This window comes from Zea mays, chromosome 3 (genome assembly GCF_902167145.1).
Source record: "Zea mays cultivar B73 chromosome 3, Zm-B73-REFERENCE-NAM-5.0, whole genome shotgun sequence".
Lineage (NCBI taxonomy): Eukaryota > Viridiplantae > Streptophyta > Magnoliopsida > Poales > Poaceae > Zea > Zea mays.
The window spans coordinates 36667243-36684073 of record NC_050098.1 but is presented as its reverse complement, the minus strand read 5'-3'; the positions used below and the strand labels follow the sequence as shown (position 1 = coordinate 36684073).

At 49.5% G+C, this 16831-nt stretch overlaps 1 protein-coding gene across 1 annotated transcript; it reads left to right on the top strand.

Moving 5' to 3' along the window:
- Window positions 1-10554: 10554 nt before the first annotated feature.
- On the top strand, window positions 10555-15130 carry LOC100285873 (U6 snRNA-associated Sm-like protein LSm4). The gene is made up of 7 exons (NM_001158763.2): window positions 10555-10736; window positions 10834-10875; window positions 10990-11088; window positions 11297-11374; window positions 13358-13400; window positions 14559-14711; window positions 14808-15130. The coding sequence occupies exons 1-7, from the start codon at window positions 10734-10736 to the stop codon at window positions 14828-14830; spliced, it is 441 nt and encodes a 146-aa protein (NP_001152235.2). The 5' UTR covers window positions 10555-10733; the 3' UTR covers window positions 14831-15130.
- Window positions 15131-16831: the final 1701 nt, after the last annotated feature.

Genomic DNA, 16831 nt, shown 5'->3' with positions numbered 1-16831 from the left:
TGGCCAGCTTGTACGTCCCGGGCTTCAGAACTTTGGCGATGACGAACGGCCCTTCCCAGGGAGGCGTGAGCTTGTGCCGCCCTCGGGTGTCTCGTCGCAGCCGAAGCACCAAGTCACCCACCTGGAGGTCTCGGGACCGAACCCCTCGGGCGTGGTAGCGTCGCAGGGACTGATGATACCGCGCCGAGTGTAGTAAGGCCATGTCCCGAGCCTCTTCCAGCTGGTCCAGTGAGTCTTCTCGGTTAGCTCGATTGCTTTGGTTGTCGTAGGCCCTCGTCCTCGGGGAACCGTATTCTAAGTCTGTGGGCAAGATGGCCTCGGCCCCATAGACTAGAAAGAACGGTGTGAAGCCCGTGGCTCGGCTCGGCGTCGTCCTCAGACTCCAGACCACCGAGGGGAGCTCCTTCATCCATCGCTTGCCGAACTTGTTGAGGTCGTTGTAGATCCGTGGCTTGAGTCCTTGCAAAATCATGTCGTTGGCACGCTCTACTTGCCCATTCGTCATGGGGTGAGCCACGGCTGCCCAGTCCACCCGGATGTGGTGATCCTCGCAGAAGTCCAGGAACTTTCTGCTTGTGAACTGGGTGCCATTGTCGGTGATGATGGAGTTCGGGACCCCAAAGCGATGGATGATGTTGGTGAAGAACGCCATCGCCTGTTCGGACCTGATGTTGTTTAGGGGTCGGACCTCGATCCACTTGGAGAATTTATCGATGGCGACCAGCAGGTGCGTGTAGCCCTCGGGTGCCTTCTGCAAAGGGCCGACGAGGTCCAGCCCCCACACAGCAAACGGCTAGGTGATGGGTATCGTCTGCAGGGCCTGAGCGGGCAAGTGTGTCTGCCTCGCATAGAATTGACACCCTTGACAGGTGCGGACAATTCTAGTGGCGTCGGCCACCGCGGTCGGCCAGTAGAAACCTTGTCAGAAGGCGTTTCCAACAAGGGCTCGAGGCGCTGCGTGATGACCGCAAGCCCCCGAGTGTATTTCTTGTAAGAGCTCCTGGCCTTCGGCGATGGATATGCATCGCTGGAGGATGCCTGAGGGGCTGCGGTGGTAGAGCTCCTTCCTGTCCCCCAGCAAGACGAACGACTTGGCGCGCCGCGCTAACCGCCAGGCTTCGGCTTGGTCAAGGGGTAGCTCTCCTCGGTGGAGATATTGCAGGTACGGGGTCTGCCAGTTTCGATTAGGCGTGACCCCGCTCCGCTCCTCCTCGACGCGCAGTGCCTCACCCTCGGGGGTCGAGGGTGCCTTGGGCTGGGCCGAGGGTGCCCCGGGCTGGGCCGAGGGTGCCTCGGGCTGAGCCGAGGCCTTCTCGGGCTCGGGCGCGTCGTCGGTCTTGACGGAGGGTTGATGCAGGTCTCAGGAGAAGACGTCCGGGGGAACTGTTGTCCGCCTCGAGGCTATCTTAGCCAGCTCGTCCACAGTCTCGTTGTGTTGTCGGGCGATGTGGTTGAGCTCGAGCCCGTAGAACTTGTCTTCCAGGCGCCGAACCTTATCGCAGTAGGCTTCCATCTTCGGGTCGCGGCAGTGGGAGTTCTTCATGACTTGGTCGATGACGAGCTGCGAGTGACCGCGAGCGTCGATGCGTCGGACCCCTAGCTCGATGGCGATGCGCAACCCGTTGACCAGAGCCTCGTACTCGGCCACATTGTTGGACGCCGGGAAATGGAGACGTAGCACGTAGCGTAGGTGCTTCCCGAGGGGCGAGATGAAGAGCAGGCCCGCGCCTGCCCCTGTCTTCATCAGCGACCCGTCGAAAAACATGGTCCAGAGTTTCGGTTGGATCAGAGCTGTTGGGAGCTGGGTATCGACCCATTCAGCCACAAAGTCCGCCAAGACTTGGGACTTGATGACCTTCCGAGGGGCGAACGAGATTGTCTTGCCCATGATTTCCACCGCCCACTTTGCAATCCTACCCGAGGCCTCTCGGCACTGGATGATCTCCCCCAGGGGGAAGGATGACACCACAGTCACCGGATGAGACTCGAAGTAGTGTCGCAACTTCTGCCGTGTCAGGATCACCGCGTACAACAGCTTCTGAATTTGTGGGTAGCGGATCTTGGTTTCGGACAGTACCTCACTGATGAAGTAGACTGGTCTCTGGATGGGCAATGCATGCCCTTCTTATCGTCTCTCAACCACGATCGCGGCGCTGACCACCTGAGTGGTAGCGGCGACGTAGATCAAGAAGGCTTCTCCGGCCGTGGGGGGTACCAAGATGGGCGCGTTCGTGAGGAGCGCCTTCAGGTTCCCGAGGGCTTCCTCGGCCTCAGGGGTCCAAGTGAAGCACTCGGCCTTTCTTAAGAGGCGGTACAGAGGCAGGCCTCTTTCGCCGAGGCGCGAGATGAAACGGCTCAGAGCCGCAAGGCATCCCGTGACCCTCTGTACGCCTTTCAAGTCCTTGATGGGCCCCATGTTGGTGATGGCCGCGATTTTCTCCGGGTTGGCCTCGATGCCCCGCTCGGAGACGATGAACCCCAAGAGCATGCCTCGGGGGACCCCGAAAACGCACTTCTCGGGATTGAGCTTTACGTCTTTCGCCTTGAGACACCGGAATGTCGTTTCAAGGTCGGAAAGGAGGTCGGAGGCTTTCCTCGTCTTGACTACGATGTCATCGACGTAGGCCTTGACCGTTCGACCAATGTGTTCGCCGAACACATGGTTCATGCACCTTTGGTATGTCGCACCCGCATTCCTCAAACCAAACGGCATGGTAACATAGCAGTACATGCCGAAAGGTGTGATGAAAGAAGTCGCGAGCTGGTCGTACTCTTTCATCCTGATTTGGTGATACCCTGAGTAGGCATCGAGGAAAGACAGGGTTTCGCACCCGGCAGTGGAATCCACGATTTGATCGATGCGAGGCAGAGGGTAGGGAACTTTTGGACATGCTTTGTTTAGACCAGTGTAGTCTACACACATCCGCCATTTCCCTCCCTTCTTTCTCACAAGCACAGGGTTGGCAAGCCATTCGGGATGGAATACCTCTTTGATGAACCCTGCCGCCATTAGCTTGTGGATCTCCTCGCCTATGGCTCTGCGCTTTTCCTCGTCGAATCGGCGCAGAGGCTGCTTCACGGGTCGGGCCCCAGCTCGGATATCCAGCGAGTGCTCGGCGACATCCCTCAGTATGCCGGGCATGTCCGAGGGACTCCACGCGAAAACGTCGGCGTTTGCGCGGAGAAAGTCGACGAGCACTGCTTCCTATTTGGGATCAAGCTCGGAGCCGATCTAGATCTGCTTGGAGGCGTCGTTGCTGGGGTCGAGAGGGACGGATTTAACCGTCTCCGCTGGCTCGAAGTTGCCGGCGTGGCGCTTCACGTCTGGCGCCTCCTTAGAGAGGCTCTCCAGGTCGACGATGAGGGCCTCGGATTCGGCGAGGGCCTCGGTGTACTCCACGCACTCCACGTTGCATTCGTACGCGTGTCGGTACGTGGGGCCGACAGTGATGACCCCGTTGGGGCCCGGCATCTTGAGCTTGAGGTAGGTGTAGTTGGGGACGGCCATGAACTTGGCGTAGCATGGCCTCCCCAACACTGCGTGGTAGGTTCCCCGGAACCCGACCACCTCGAACGTGAGGGTTTCCCTTCGGAAGTTGGAGGGAGTCCCGAAGCAGACATGTAGATCGAGTTGTCCGAGGGGCTGGACGCGTTTCCCAGGGATGATCCCGTGAAAAGGCGCAGCGCCTGCCCGGACCGAGGACATATCGATCCACAGGAGCCCGAGGGTCTCGGCGTGGATGATGTTGAGGCTATTGCCTCCGTCCATGAGGACCTTGGTGAGCCTAACGTTGCTTATGACGGGGTCGACAATGAGCGGGTATTTCCCTGGGCTCGGCACGCGGTCGGGGTGGTCGCCCTGGTCGAAGGTGATGGGCTTGTCGGACCAGTCTAGGTAGACTGGTGCCGCCACCTTTACCGAGCAGACCTCCCGACGCTCTTGCTTGCGGTGCCGAGCCGAGGCGTTCGCCACTTGCCCACCGTAGATCATGAAGCAGTCGTGAACCTCGGGGAATTCTTCTGCCTTGCGATCCTCCTTATCATCGTCGCGGGCCTTGCCACCTTCCGCGGGTGGCCCGGCCTTGTGAAAGTGGCGCCGAAGCATGGCGCACTCCTCAAGGGTGTGCTTGACGGGCCCCTGATGATAGGGGCACGGCTGCTTGAGCATCTTGTCGAAGAGATTGGCGCCTTCGGGAGGTTTCCGAGGGTTCTTGTACTCCGCGGCGACGACAAGGTCCGCGTCGGCGGCGTCGCGTTTCGCTTGCGACTTCTTCTTGCCCTTCTTCTTGGTGCCGCGCTGAGTAGACGTCTCGGGGACATCTTCCGGCGGGCGGCCCTGGGGCTGCTTGTCCTTCCGGAAGATGGCCTCAACCGCCTCCTGGCCAGAGGCGAACTTGGTGGCGATGTCCATCAGCTCGCTCGCCCTGGTGGGGGTCTTGCAACCCAGCTTGCTCACCAGGTCGCGGCAGGTGGTGCCAGCGAGGAACGCGCCGATGACATCCGAGTCGGTGACGTTGGGCAGCTCGGTGCGCTGCTTCGAGAATCGCCGGATGTAGTCCCGGAGAGACTCTCCCGGCTGCTGGCGGCAGCTTCGGAGATCCCAGGAGTTCCCAGGGCGTACGTACGTGCCCTGGAAGTTGCCGGCGAAGGCTTGGACCAGGTCGTCCCAGTTGGAGATCTGCCCCGGAGGCAAATGCTCCAGCCAGGCTCGAGCGGTGTCGGAGAGGAACAGGGGGAGGTTGCGGATGATGAGGTTGTCATCGTCCGTTCCACCCAGGTGGCAGGCCAGCCGGTAGTCCGCGAGCCACAGTTCCGGCCTCGTCTCCCCCGAGTACTTTGTGATAGTAGTCGGGGTTCGGAACTGGGTCGGGAACGGCGCCCGTCGTATGGCCCGGCTGAAAGCCTGCAGACCGGGTGGTTCGGGCGAGGGACTCCGATCCTCCCCGCTGTCGTAGCGTCCCCCACGCCTGGGGTGGTAGCCTCGGCGCACCTTCTCGTCGAGGTGGGCTCGACGGTTACGGTGATGGTGCTCGTTGCCGAGGCGTCCCGGGGCCGCAGGCGCTGTGTTGCGCGTGCGCCCGGTGTGGACCGAGGCTTCCCGCATGAATCGGGAAGTCACGGCGCGATGCTCCGAGAGGTACCCCTGCCTTCGGGAGGCAGAGCTTTCGGCCCGTCGGACCGCGACATCCTCCAGGAGATTCTTGAGCTCTCCCTGGATACGCCGCCCCTCGGTGGTTGATGGCTCCGGCATCGCGCAGAGAAGTATTGCCGCTGCAGCCAGGTTCTGGCCGACCCCACTGGAAGCCGGTGGCGGCCTTGCCCTGACATCGTCGGCGATGCGGTGTTGGATGCCCTGGGGTAGATGACGCGCTTCTCCGGCCGGAGGTTGGCCTGCCCATTCCTGCCCGATGTCCCGGCGGAACGGCTCAAGTGTTCCTGCTCCCTCGTCGAGCCTGGCCTGCATCTCGCGGATTTGCTCGAGCTGTGAGTCCTGACCCCCCGCAGGGACTGGGACCACAGCTAGTTCCCGTAGGATGTCAACGCGAGGCGCAGGCCTAGGGGGATCACCGTTCTCCGGTATACTGGTTGCCTTCACCGGGACCCCCTAGATCGACGTGGAAACATTCACGACTTGGGCCGCAATCCTCGTCGCCGAAGCTGCGGCTACCGTCGGAACAATCGGAGAGGCAGTAGTCGCATGCGGTCATGAAGTCCCGCATGGCACTGGGGTTACCAAGTCCGGAGAAATCCCAACAAAAGTCGGGCTCGTCATCTTCCTCGGAACCCGAGGGCCCGTAGGTCGAGACGGCTGTCAGCCGGTCCCAGGGTGACCGCATACCGTACCCCGGAGGGTTTGGACTCGCCTCTATGAAAGCGTCCACCGAAGCAAAGTCGCTTGGTGGGTCGAGGCTGAATCCAAAAGGCACGAGATGGGAATCGGTCGGTACCTCTTGGTCGACGGGCGGTGACGAAGTCACGTCAGGGGCAGACTGCACCGTCGTCTCAGGTACGAGGGTGACGCCCAGCAAGTCCTTTTGCGAGCGTGCTGGCGTCGTTCGTCTGCTTGGAGTTGGCGTGTTGCGGGGAGACGGCGCTCGTCTTCGTCTCAGACGCGAAGTCGATGCCCGACGTGTCCCCCGTTGGGGCGCCGGCGCCGTCGACTCGCTCGACAGCCGACGAGGTGCCACCTCTTGCTTGGCCTTGGTTGCCCCGCCTCCTCCTCCGTCGGCGGGGGAGGCGACGGGATAAACCCGAATGCTGTTCTTCCGTCACGTGGGGAAGACGTTGTCGATTCCACCGCCAGCGGGCGGGTTGTCGGCCGCCATTGTGGCTGTCGCGCGGCGGGGGAAGGAGTATCATGTCGTAGCTGCCGTCGAGGGACATGAACTCAAGACTCCCGAAACGGAGCATCGTCCCGGGCTGGAAAGGTTGCTGGAGACTGCCCATCTGGAGCTTGATGGGAAGCTGTTCGTCAACACGCAGCAGGCACCTACCTGGCGCGCCAACTGTCGGCGTTTCGACCCCGGGGGGTCCCTGAACCGACGAGTAAATTGTCGCCGCGTGCCCCAGCCCAGATGGGTCGGCGCGAGACGGAGCGCGAAGGGGGGAAAAGCCGGAGGGAGACAGGCATAAAAGGGGAAACCCGCGGCCTTCGTGTTTGTCCCACGCCCAGGTCGGGTGCGCTTGCAGTAGGGGGTTACAAGCGTCCGCGCGGGAGGGAGCGAGAGGCCTACGCACGCGCCGTCCCGTCCTTCCCCGCGCGGCCAACCCCCTGTAAGAGGGCCCTGGACCTTCCTTTTATAGGCGTAAGGAGAGGGTTCAGGTGTACAATGGGAGATGTAGCAGTGTGCTAACGTATCTAGCAGAGAGGAGCTAGTGCCCTAAGTACATGCCGTCGTGGCAGCCGGAGAGGTTTTGGCACCCTGTTTGTGTGATGTCGTGGCCGTCGGAGGAGCGCTGGAGCCTGGCGGAAGGACAACTGTTGGGGCTGTCGAGTCCTTGTTGACGTCTCCTTGCTTCCGTAAGGGGGCTGAGAGCCGCCGTCGTCATGGAGCATGCGGGGCGCCATCATTACTTGTTTACCGGGGCGAGCCAGATGGGACGTCGGTCTTGTTCCCCGTAGCCAGGGCTAGCTAGGGGTAGGGTAATGATGGCCCCTCCTGTGACGTGGTCGGTCCGAGCCCTGGGTCGGGCGAGGCGGAGGCTCCTCCGAGGTCGAGGTTGAGTCTGTCTTCCGAGGTCGAGGTCGAGTCCGAGCCCTTGGGTCGGGCGAGACGGAGACCGTCGGCTGAGGCCGAGGCCGAGTCCGAGCCATGGGGTCGGGCGAGGCGGAGTTCGTCGTCTTCCGGGGCCGAGCCCGAGTCCGAGCCCTGGGTCGGGCGAGGCGGAGTTCGTCGTCTTCCGGGGCCGAGCCCGAGTCCGAGCCCTGGGTCGGGCGAGGCGGAGTTCGTCATCTTCCGGGGCCGAGCCCGAGTCCGAGCCCTGGGTCGGGCGAGGCGGAGCTTCCTATGGCGCCCGAGGCCGGACTTGGTCGCTGTCAGCCTCACTCTGTCGAGTGGCACAGCAGTCGGAGCGACGCGGGCGGCGCTGTCTTCTTGTCAGACTGGTCAGTGGAGCGGCGAAGTGACTGCGGTCACTTCGGCTCAGTCGACTGAAGGGCGCGCGTCAGGATAAGGTGTCAGGCCATCTTTGCATTAAATGCTCCTGTGATACGGCCGGTCGTCGTGGCGATTTGGCCAAGGTTGCTTCTTGGCGAAGACTGGGCCTCGGGCGAGCCGAAGGTGTGTCCGTTGCTTGAGGGGGCCCTCGGGCGAGACGTAAACCCTCCGAGGTCGGCTGCCCTTGCCCGAGGCTGGGCTTGGGCGAGGCGAGATCGTGTCCCTTGAGTGGACCGAGCCTTGACTTAATCGCACCCATCAGGCTTTTGCAGCTTTGTGCTGATGGGGGTTACCAGCTGAGATAAGGAGTCTTGGGGGTACCCCTAATTATGATCCCCGTCAGATACCAATAAAAAAAATAAAAATTGAATATTTTGTGGTTTTGGTATTTGATATGGGTTGATATTGTTTTTGATCCTAAAACTTCACTTTATTTGGAATCAATTGCTAAAAAGAAAAACATTAAAGCACTAGGGTGGGTCGAAATTTGTGATCCTATAAAAATACCCCTTTAGGGCAAGTTTGGGAACCTCATTTCCCCAAGTGATTTTCATTTTCCCAGGGAAATTATTTTATTTTCCCTTGGGAAAATAGGAATCCCTTCGAAAAATAGTGTTCCCAAACTAGCCCTTATAATGAAATTTCCCCCGTTAGATGAGGATGGGATCACAAAAATTGACTTTTGTATTATATAGGCTAAGGTCATGTTTGTTTCGGATTATAATCTCTCTGTATTATATAATCCAGTGCAAAAAATCTAGCATGTAAACAAAAACCTAAATTATGGGTCCAGATTATATAATCTAAAGCCTAAAGTATGATAATCTCATAATCTCCTCAAGAGTAGCTTATTTAAGATTATTTTTGGCAAAAGACCCACTACCCATGGTTATGTAAATAGAAATTACAGTTCATGCCATCATTCTTTCCTCACCTAATACACGATCAAATTATCCATTGTGCCTCCCGTTGCCAATCTTTTTTACCACCGCTAATAGTTCATCGCGCCGCCTCTTGATGTTCCAAGTGATAGAATGTCATAACTCTACTAAATATCAAATAAGCAAACAAAGATATTATTGTCTTTGTAAATAATTTACATTTATATAATCTAGGCTACCAAAAAGTTATATGTAGATTATAATCTAGACATATTATAATATAGAATAATATGATCTAGATTATAATCCAGATTATATAATCTATAAGTTGAAACAAAGAGGCCTTGAATATTATGTGGTTTTGGTATTTGATATGGGTTGATATTGCTTTTGGTCCTAAAACTTCACTTTATTTAGAATTAATCACTAAAAAGAAAGATATTAAAGCACTAGGGTGGGTCAAAATTTGTGATCCTATAAAAATACCCCCTTTATTGAAATTTCCCCCGTTAGATAAGGATGGGATCAAAAAAAATTGACTTTCGTATTATATAGGCTAAGATTCCTCTATATGTATACAGTAAATTTTAATCATATCACTAATCGGAGAATCTCTTTCGACTAGAATGCGACAAGAATGAGGTTGTTACCAACTCGTTTGAGAGGTTAGAATTAGATTACACTCAGTCGTAGATGGTGTATCCGATAAACAAGACTTAATGTTAGTATGCTTACATCTTAATTATTTTACACTAGAAATGTTCTCTTTGTTAAATCTTTTAAACTATGACATGTAACAATTTAGTGTGGGACTTCATAAAAGCCTTTAGAGCTTGTTTTGTAGCGGGGGATTAGAAAGTATTGAGATAGTCTTCAGCGGCTTACTCGCCTCATCTCTTATCCCATTACACATTTCAAATTTCACTCTATAAATAATATAATATACAGTAAAAAATAATATTTTACACAATTATATGCACGGTCTAGTGGAGGTCGAGTGGCAGGAGGCGGTGGGTTCAACACCTCAAACTTTACTTTTGGCCGTGTTTAGTTACTGTAGGCTAAATTTTAGTTCCTGCCACGTTGGATATTTGATAGAACTAAACAACAAGGCGAACTTATTAAACTTAAGGGAAATTTGGATCCATACCATTAAAAGATCACCACTTTGGATCCATACCATTACTATCTCACTTACATGTGGGTCCAAATGAGTCAATGACATGTGGGGTCCATGATATATATCTAAAGTTTGGATCTTTTAATGGTATAGATCCAATTATTCCTAAACTGGGAAATTTGGATCCATACCATTAAAAGATCACCACTTTGGATCCATACCATTACTATCTCACTTACATGTGGGTCCAAATGAGTCAATGACATGTGGGGTCTATGGTATATATCTAAAGTTTGGATCTTTTAATGGTATAGATCCAATTATTCCTAAACTGGGAAATTTGGATCCATACCATTAAAAGATCACCACTTTGGATCCATACCATTACTATCTCACTTACATGTGGGTCCAAATGAGTCAATGACATGTGGGGTCCATGGTATATATCTAAAGTTTGGATCTTTTAATGGTATAGATCCAATTATTCCTAAACTAGGAAATTTGGATCCATACCATTAAAAGATCACCACTTTGGATCCATACCATTACTATCTCACTTACATGTGGGTCCAAATGAGTCAATGACATGTGGGGTCCATGGTATATATCTAAAGTTTGGATCTTTTAATGGTATAGATCCAATTATTCCTAAACTGGGAAATTTGGATCCATACCATTAAAAGATCACCACTTTGGATCCATACCATTACTATCGTAAATGTTTCGATCATAGAGTGCTATCGTAAATATTTGTTAATAATAAGTTAATTAGACTTAAATTTTTGTTTTGACGTTTAGCCTTTAGTTGTATAACTAAATTTATTATTAAACTATATTTAATACTGGTAAAATACATCCAAACACCTCCTTAACGGGTCCGGGCCTGACGTATGGTACCCGGTACTTTTTTCTCTAGATTTGGCGTCGCGAGACTCCTCGCGCTTCTCGCCGAGAGAAAACTAGGGTTTTGCTCCTGGAATCTCCTCCCCCGCAGCCGCCGCCCGACCGTGCGCCAACGATACATCCTTCTCCCTCCTCCGATCCGGCCTTTTTGATCCCCGGATCCCGTACAATATGGTGTGTATTTTCCCCTTCCATTCGTTTACAGCTCGATCCCCAAAACTGAGATGTGGTTGGTGGTAGCGTCTGATTCGAATATTTTGTTCTTGTGCAGCTTCCCCTCTCGCTCCTCAAGACCGCCCAGGGGCACCCCATGGTAAGGACGTAAGGTCCCGTTGGCCTTCTTCTTTCGTCGTCGTTTTTGGCGTCTGATTCTCCGTTCAATCTATTGTTAGTCCTGACCGTTGAATTGAAACTATTGTGATCTCAGCTCGTGGAGCTGAAGAATGGTGAGACATACAACGGGCATCTGGTCAATTGCGACACGTGGATGAACATCCATCTTAGGGAGGTTATTTGCACCTCAAAGGTGAAAAATCTGGTGCCCTTGATTCACATTGTGAAAGGCTCTAGTTAGCAAAAGATTAGTTAAGTGCACTGTCTGATTTTTGGGTGAATCTCTTACCCGAAGCAAGCATGGTTGAAATTCAAATAGTAACAATGTGGGGTCTCAGTTATCCTGCTCTATTAGCTTGTGAGTTTCCTGTAGTTATGGTTTATGATGGCTCGAATTGCAGGACGGTGACAAGTTTTGGAGGATGCCAGAGTGTTACATTCGCGGGAACACCATTAAGTATCTTCGAGTTCCTGATGAGGTATGGATTTCTTGGTTAATGAGCCTAGCCAATCTCTATTTCAGTTTTGCTTGGTTATTTATGTGCTTCTCCCTGATTTCTTCCTTGTCATTATGACATGTATTTCAGTATGGAATCATTTCTTTGTAGTTTCTTTCATGATGGGAAACCTGAATTTTATTACCATAAAGCAACAATTTTCCAAGACAGTTTACTAGTTCGAACCAACTCCGTAATGTATACAAAGCCAGCACAGCTAAACACTGAGGGCTTGAACTGTGTGGCCAGCCTGCTGTTTTAACTTTTAACCCTGTGAAGATCATTAGCTTGAATTTAATTCTAAACTGAAAAATTAATATGGTATACTATATAACCATTTCTTTTAATTGCTCGAGATTATCAGTATCTGCTCTTGTATTTCTTGATAATTTGTTTTTTTAGACTAAGTTTTCAACATAAGAGGTCTCTTTTGTATTTGTTAAAGACATGACCTTATGAATTACTTGATCTATGTAGTCGTTGTGGAGGTTATTCAAGATAGATGCTGTAATCTTGACAAACTGGTGCATTGACCATTGATTATATGAAATATAGTAGCAAGTCATCCAGCATTGTGTACATAAATCATAAAAGAAATTTGCATCTCATTTCTTTAGATAAATAAGAAAAGATTGCGCTGTCCTTTAATTTTTACTTGTTCATTTCTTTGGATAAGTACTTGTGCCGAAATAAGACCATTTTGGTTTCTGACAGTCATTTTGATTTCGCCAACAATATTTATAGAAGTATTTATATTCCAAGCATATGATTCCTGAGAGTAATTATATGCATCAAGTACTTTGTACTTCCATAGATAAAACCTTTTCAGATTTTGTTTTATTGTAGAATATGATGTAGGGGTCAAGTCAAACTGGAACCATGGAGTATTGGAGACCATGAGAAACCTAATAGCTGTACCAAGGGAATTTTTGGGGGTGCCTGTGGGCTACGTATCTTGCCCTTGCTTTGTTATCACAAAATTGAAACTGAGTATTTCACAAAGAAATTAGTTTTGTCACTAGTGCACTAGTGTTGCATTATTTTTTAGAACATCACCGAGTATAACACCAAGTAAACTTCGCCTTGTGATAGCCTTACTAGATTGTTATCAATGCAAAACTGCCTTCCTCCAGTGAAGCGTAATGTGAATAAGTAATTGAGATTATCTGATCATATGGAACCACATATCTGACTAATCACTAATACAAGCGCCATACTAAGCACAAGTGCATGCAAATTTCTAGTGAACTTCTCAAAAGCATGAGTGTTGTCCCTGAGCTTCACATAAAAACCTGATTCTGTTAGGAGTTAAGTTGTATCAGTGATATTGTAGTTATGTTACACATTACTTGTAGTTTAGTGTTACAACGGTGAGTTGGTGACAAGACTTGTAAAAGGCACTTTAAAATTTCTTATATGGACACGAACAATAAAGTGTAGCATTCTATTTAGCACATGTCTTGAATAGTTAGTTCTGAAGTACTCAATGGCCAATATCTGAGGTGTGAAGCACGAAATATGTCACACTGCCTTCTCGGTGTCTGGTGCTCAGAATGATGTTGTTGGAATGTGTTGTTCATTGATAAAACTCAGACAGTAATTAACGCGTACAGGATATGATTTTGGGTTTTCATAAGATAAATTGTTTATGCTCCCATGTTATGCTCACTTGCTCAGTCTTCCTTATTTGGTCCCTTGCTAGATTTTCTTAGGAACTTCTTCAGTCTACCAAACTGTCATTGTTGATTGTAGTTCAAACTTCAGCTGTAATTAATGTGCTCAGCAGCCATCAGTTCTTTTGCAGTGTGCTAAGATTTTTTCCCTAAATTTATTTACATCCTTTTCTTCACACGCCATTCTTGTTTGTATTCTGTCATTTGATTACTTTCTGTATACTAATATAAATTAGCATTATTCTGTCATACAGTATGTAGTCTTATTTGAATGGTTCATTTCCTTCTTCAGGTGATTGACAAGGTTCAGGAGGAAACTTCTAAAAGCCGATCAGGTATGGAGTGGTCAACATTACTTTGGCAGCTTAATTACATGTTTGCTCTGTTCGTTAACCACATAATATATGAATTGAAACAATACTTCCATAAGTATTACCCCATATCGTAATATTAGTCAGGTTTGATCATATCTAGTCTCTAATAGGCATTTTTTTACTTATGTCGCCAATCAAAGAATGTGAATGCAGAGTATAGTGTTTAAAATGTTGGATGACTGTCTGTATCATTTTCATGCAGCCAGCCAATGCTGATGTTCTTAATTGTACTCCTGTCCCAAAAAGAATGTGATTATCATTTCCCGAGGAGTCAAATATATTCAATTTTGACTACATTTATATGAAAATACTAATAATTATGATGCCGAATAAGTATCATTATATTGAATATGGATTTTTTTCTAAAGTAAACCTATTCGAAAAATATATTTTTGATATTATTTTCTATAAATTTTAAACTTAAGAAAGTTTCACTTGTGCTAAACCTAGAATTGCATTATTTTTGGGACTGAGGGAGTATTAGTAAATAAGATGTCTTGTTGGCCGTTGCTTAAACTTCACTTGGTTCAATTTGTGTGGTAGTAGTACCACACTTCCACTACTCTTTTGCATCCACAACTTTCTGATTTTGTATATACTAATATTGATTTCAGTTTCGAAATTAAGCACTGGCACATGTTTATATAACAAAAAAACTGCCCTAACTAGTTCATGGTAAGAACAATGTCTGAATCACTACCATGTTTTTCACAGTTTGCAGTGTGTTGGTATGGACGACTGTGCCTGTTTTCCATTCTTTTGTTTCGTGTAGGCAAAAGATAGTCTACTTGGTATCAGTCATGTAGGGTGTGTTTGGTTTAGGGTCAAAGTAGGATGAGTCAGGGGTGCCACCGTCCCCTCAATTTTTTGGGATCACCCCGCCCCCAAAAATCACTCCGGTGTTCACCTCGCCCCTGCTTGACTTTCAACCAAACACTATAGAAAACATGGCTGCCTCATTCCATCCCTCTTTGTACATTCAACCAAACGCACCCTAATGTTCTATTCTATTATTGAATTGATAAATATTGCAGCATCTGTTCATGTAGAATTTGAGTCATTCGTTGCATATTAATTGGTTACCTAGTCAGGATTAACTTTTTATACTGCCATAAACAGATAGGAAGCCACCAGGTGTTGGCCGTGGAAGAGGAAGGGGGGACGTCGGTGCTAAACCTGGAGGCAGAGGCATTGGACGTGGCCAAGATGATGGAGGTAGAGGCAGTGGTGGCCGTGGAAGGGGTGGAGTTGGTGCCAAAGGTGGTAACAAAGGTACACACTTCGTAACCACTTACATATATTTACAGTCCCACCCCATAGTTTCAAGGGATACCACCAATCTGTGGGACGCGTTACTTGTTAGTGCAGGTGGGGGCCGTGGTCGTGGCTGAAGCTGGTCGACACAAGGGAGAATGCCGCTTTTTGAGGCCTGTAATTGTGTTGCATAGATTGCTTAGGACATGATGAATGAACCAAGTTGGCTGGTTGTATTGGGGCACAAACCAGAATGGTTCCTGTGATCTAGACACCGAGGATGCGGCGGCAACCAGGCTTGTTGCTATTCCCCAAAACTGTTTGGTTGATATCTTGAGTATGATCCAATTTGTTCATTTGCTTAGAGTTATCCCGGTTAGATGACTAATTGATTGATGTTGCCCATTATTTTGCTAGTGGCGCACGTTGTGCTGAGTATGAGCATTTTCAGCGTGAGATGTTCGAATACGATAGAATGTTTTTTTATATATAATTTTCAATTTAGCAAGCTGTGGTTTCAACATTCAAAGGTCAGGGAAAGCCAAAGCTATCAAAACGGTATTTAGAGGATGCGGTTGTTTAGGCTTGCACTGTCAGTTAAAAAGGATAATGTTCATATGAGGAACCACTGTTTGTTTAAAGTATTGGATTCATGTCATTTTTAAGGTTAGCCTCAAGTGGTGGTGGGGGTTTTATGTCCCAATTTTTAACATACTGTATAACGGTGCAGAAGAGTTTTATTGCATGAAACTCCCTTTGAACGTGATTTTTTTATCATCTCTCTATCAATAAATGCGCACGAAACATTATGCAAATTATTGAGAGATCTCTACTATATTAAAGCACTAAGTTTACGACTTTTTTACAAATACCCCTCTAAAATTCTACGAATTAACCCGCTGTTCTACGCACTTATCTGTCCTGCCTCTCTATCTTTGTCCTCAACCTCCCTCCCCACTTGGGTGCTACGCCTGTCGCCTCCCCGCGACCTCCCTCCCTCTCCATGCCGCCTCCGCCATGCCTCCATTGATGTGGAGCTTGCAACCAGCCCGAGCACCCTGAAAATCTTGCAACCCCTCTCTCGCCATGAGCCCAACCGTAACCACGGGCCCTCCAAGCAAGGCCGCCATCCTCGCCCGTGGGTGCTCCAATCGCGGCCTCTCGAAATCCACGCCATGCTCCATCTTGCCGTGTCTACTCCAACCGCGTCCGTGCATGTCGTGACCGCCATCCTCGCCTGCCTGTTATCTACGCATTTTGCGCTCACCCAACAACCTTATCGCGCCTTCCACCCTCGTCAGCCCACGTTCGACACATGCGCTAACCTTATCGCGCCTGCCATCCTTGCTCGCCTGTGTTCCCAACCGTCGTCCTGCCAGCCTTATGCACCTCGTCCCACGGTAGCCACGAGCTGGAGAAGCATCACTTCCAACATCCTGTTCTTGAGACTCTGCGCCTCACAACATACCGTCTTGAGCCACTCCGCCTCACAACATACCATCTAGTGAGTCTCTAACTAACCTAAACGTGATTGTGGCACCTTCTATTTTGACATGAAATTGGTTCTAGCACCTTGCTAATTGTGGTTGTACATCGATCTGGTGAAGCTACCTGTGGATAGATATTTTTGTTTATTGCTATCCAAATATTTTTTTGTTTTTCCCCTCTGTTTTTCTTGCTTCAATTTTTGGAAGGAACGCCATTTTTTACTACAATTGTCTGTGGCTTGATGCTATTCTCAATTACTTATTCGACAAAAAAGTTACAATAAGTGGTGAATTTAACACATGATGTTATTTGTTGCATAGACTTAATGATACTCTTTATCATCTTAATAGAAATCCATTTATGCAATATTTTTTGTGATGTACAAAGCTCCTGCTAGTTAGAAAATAGAAACACATGGCATTTTGGTTGAGGTTATCTCCTGCTCCAAATGTGAACCACAAAATATTTCATGTTGCTAACATGTATTTGCTACGAATGTATTCGTCATTTTAGATTACTCAAATGTTCAGATAAACAATAGCAGTAATTTGGATAGTTGTTGATATAACCAAATATGCCAATAATATGGATTACTTTTATAAATACCCCCTGAAATTCTACGAATCAACCCGCTGTCCTACGCACTTCTC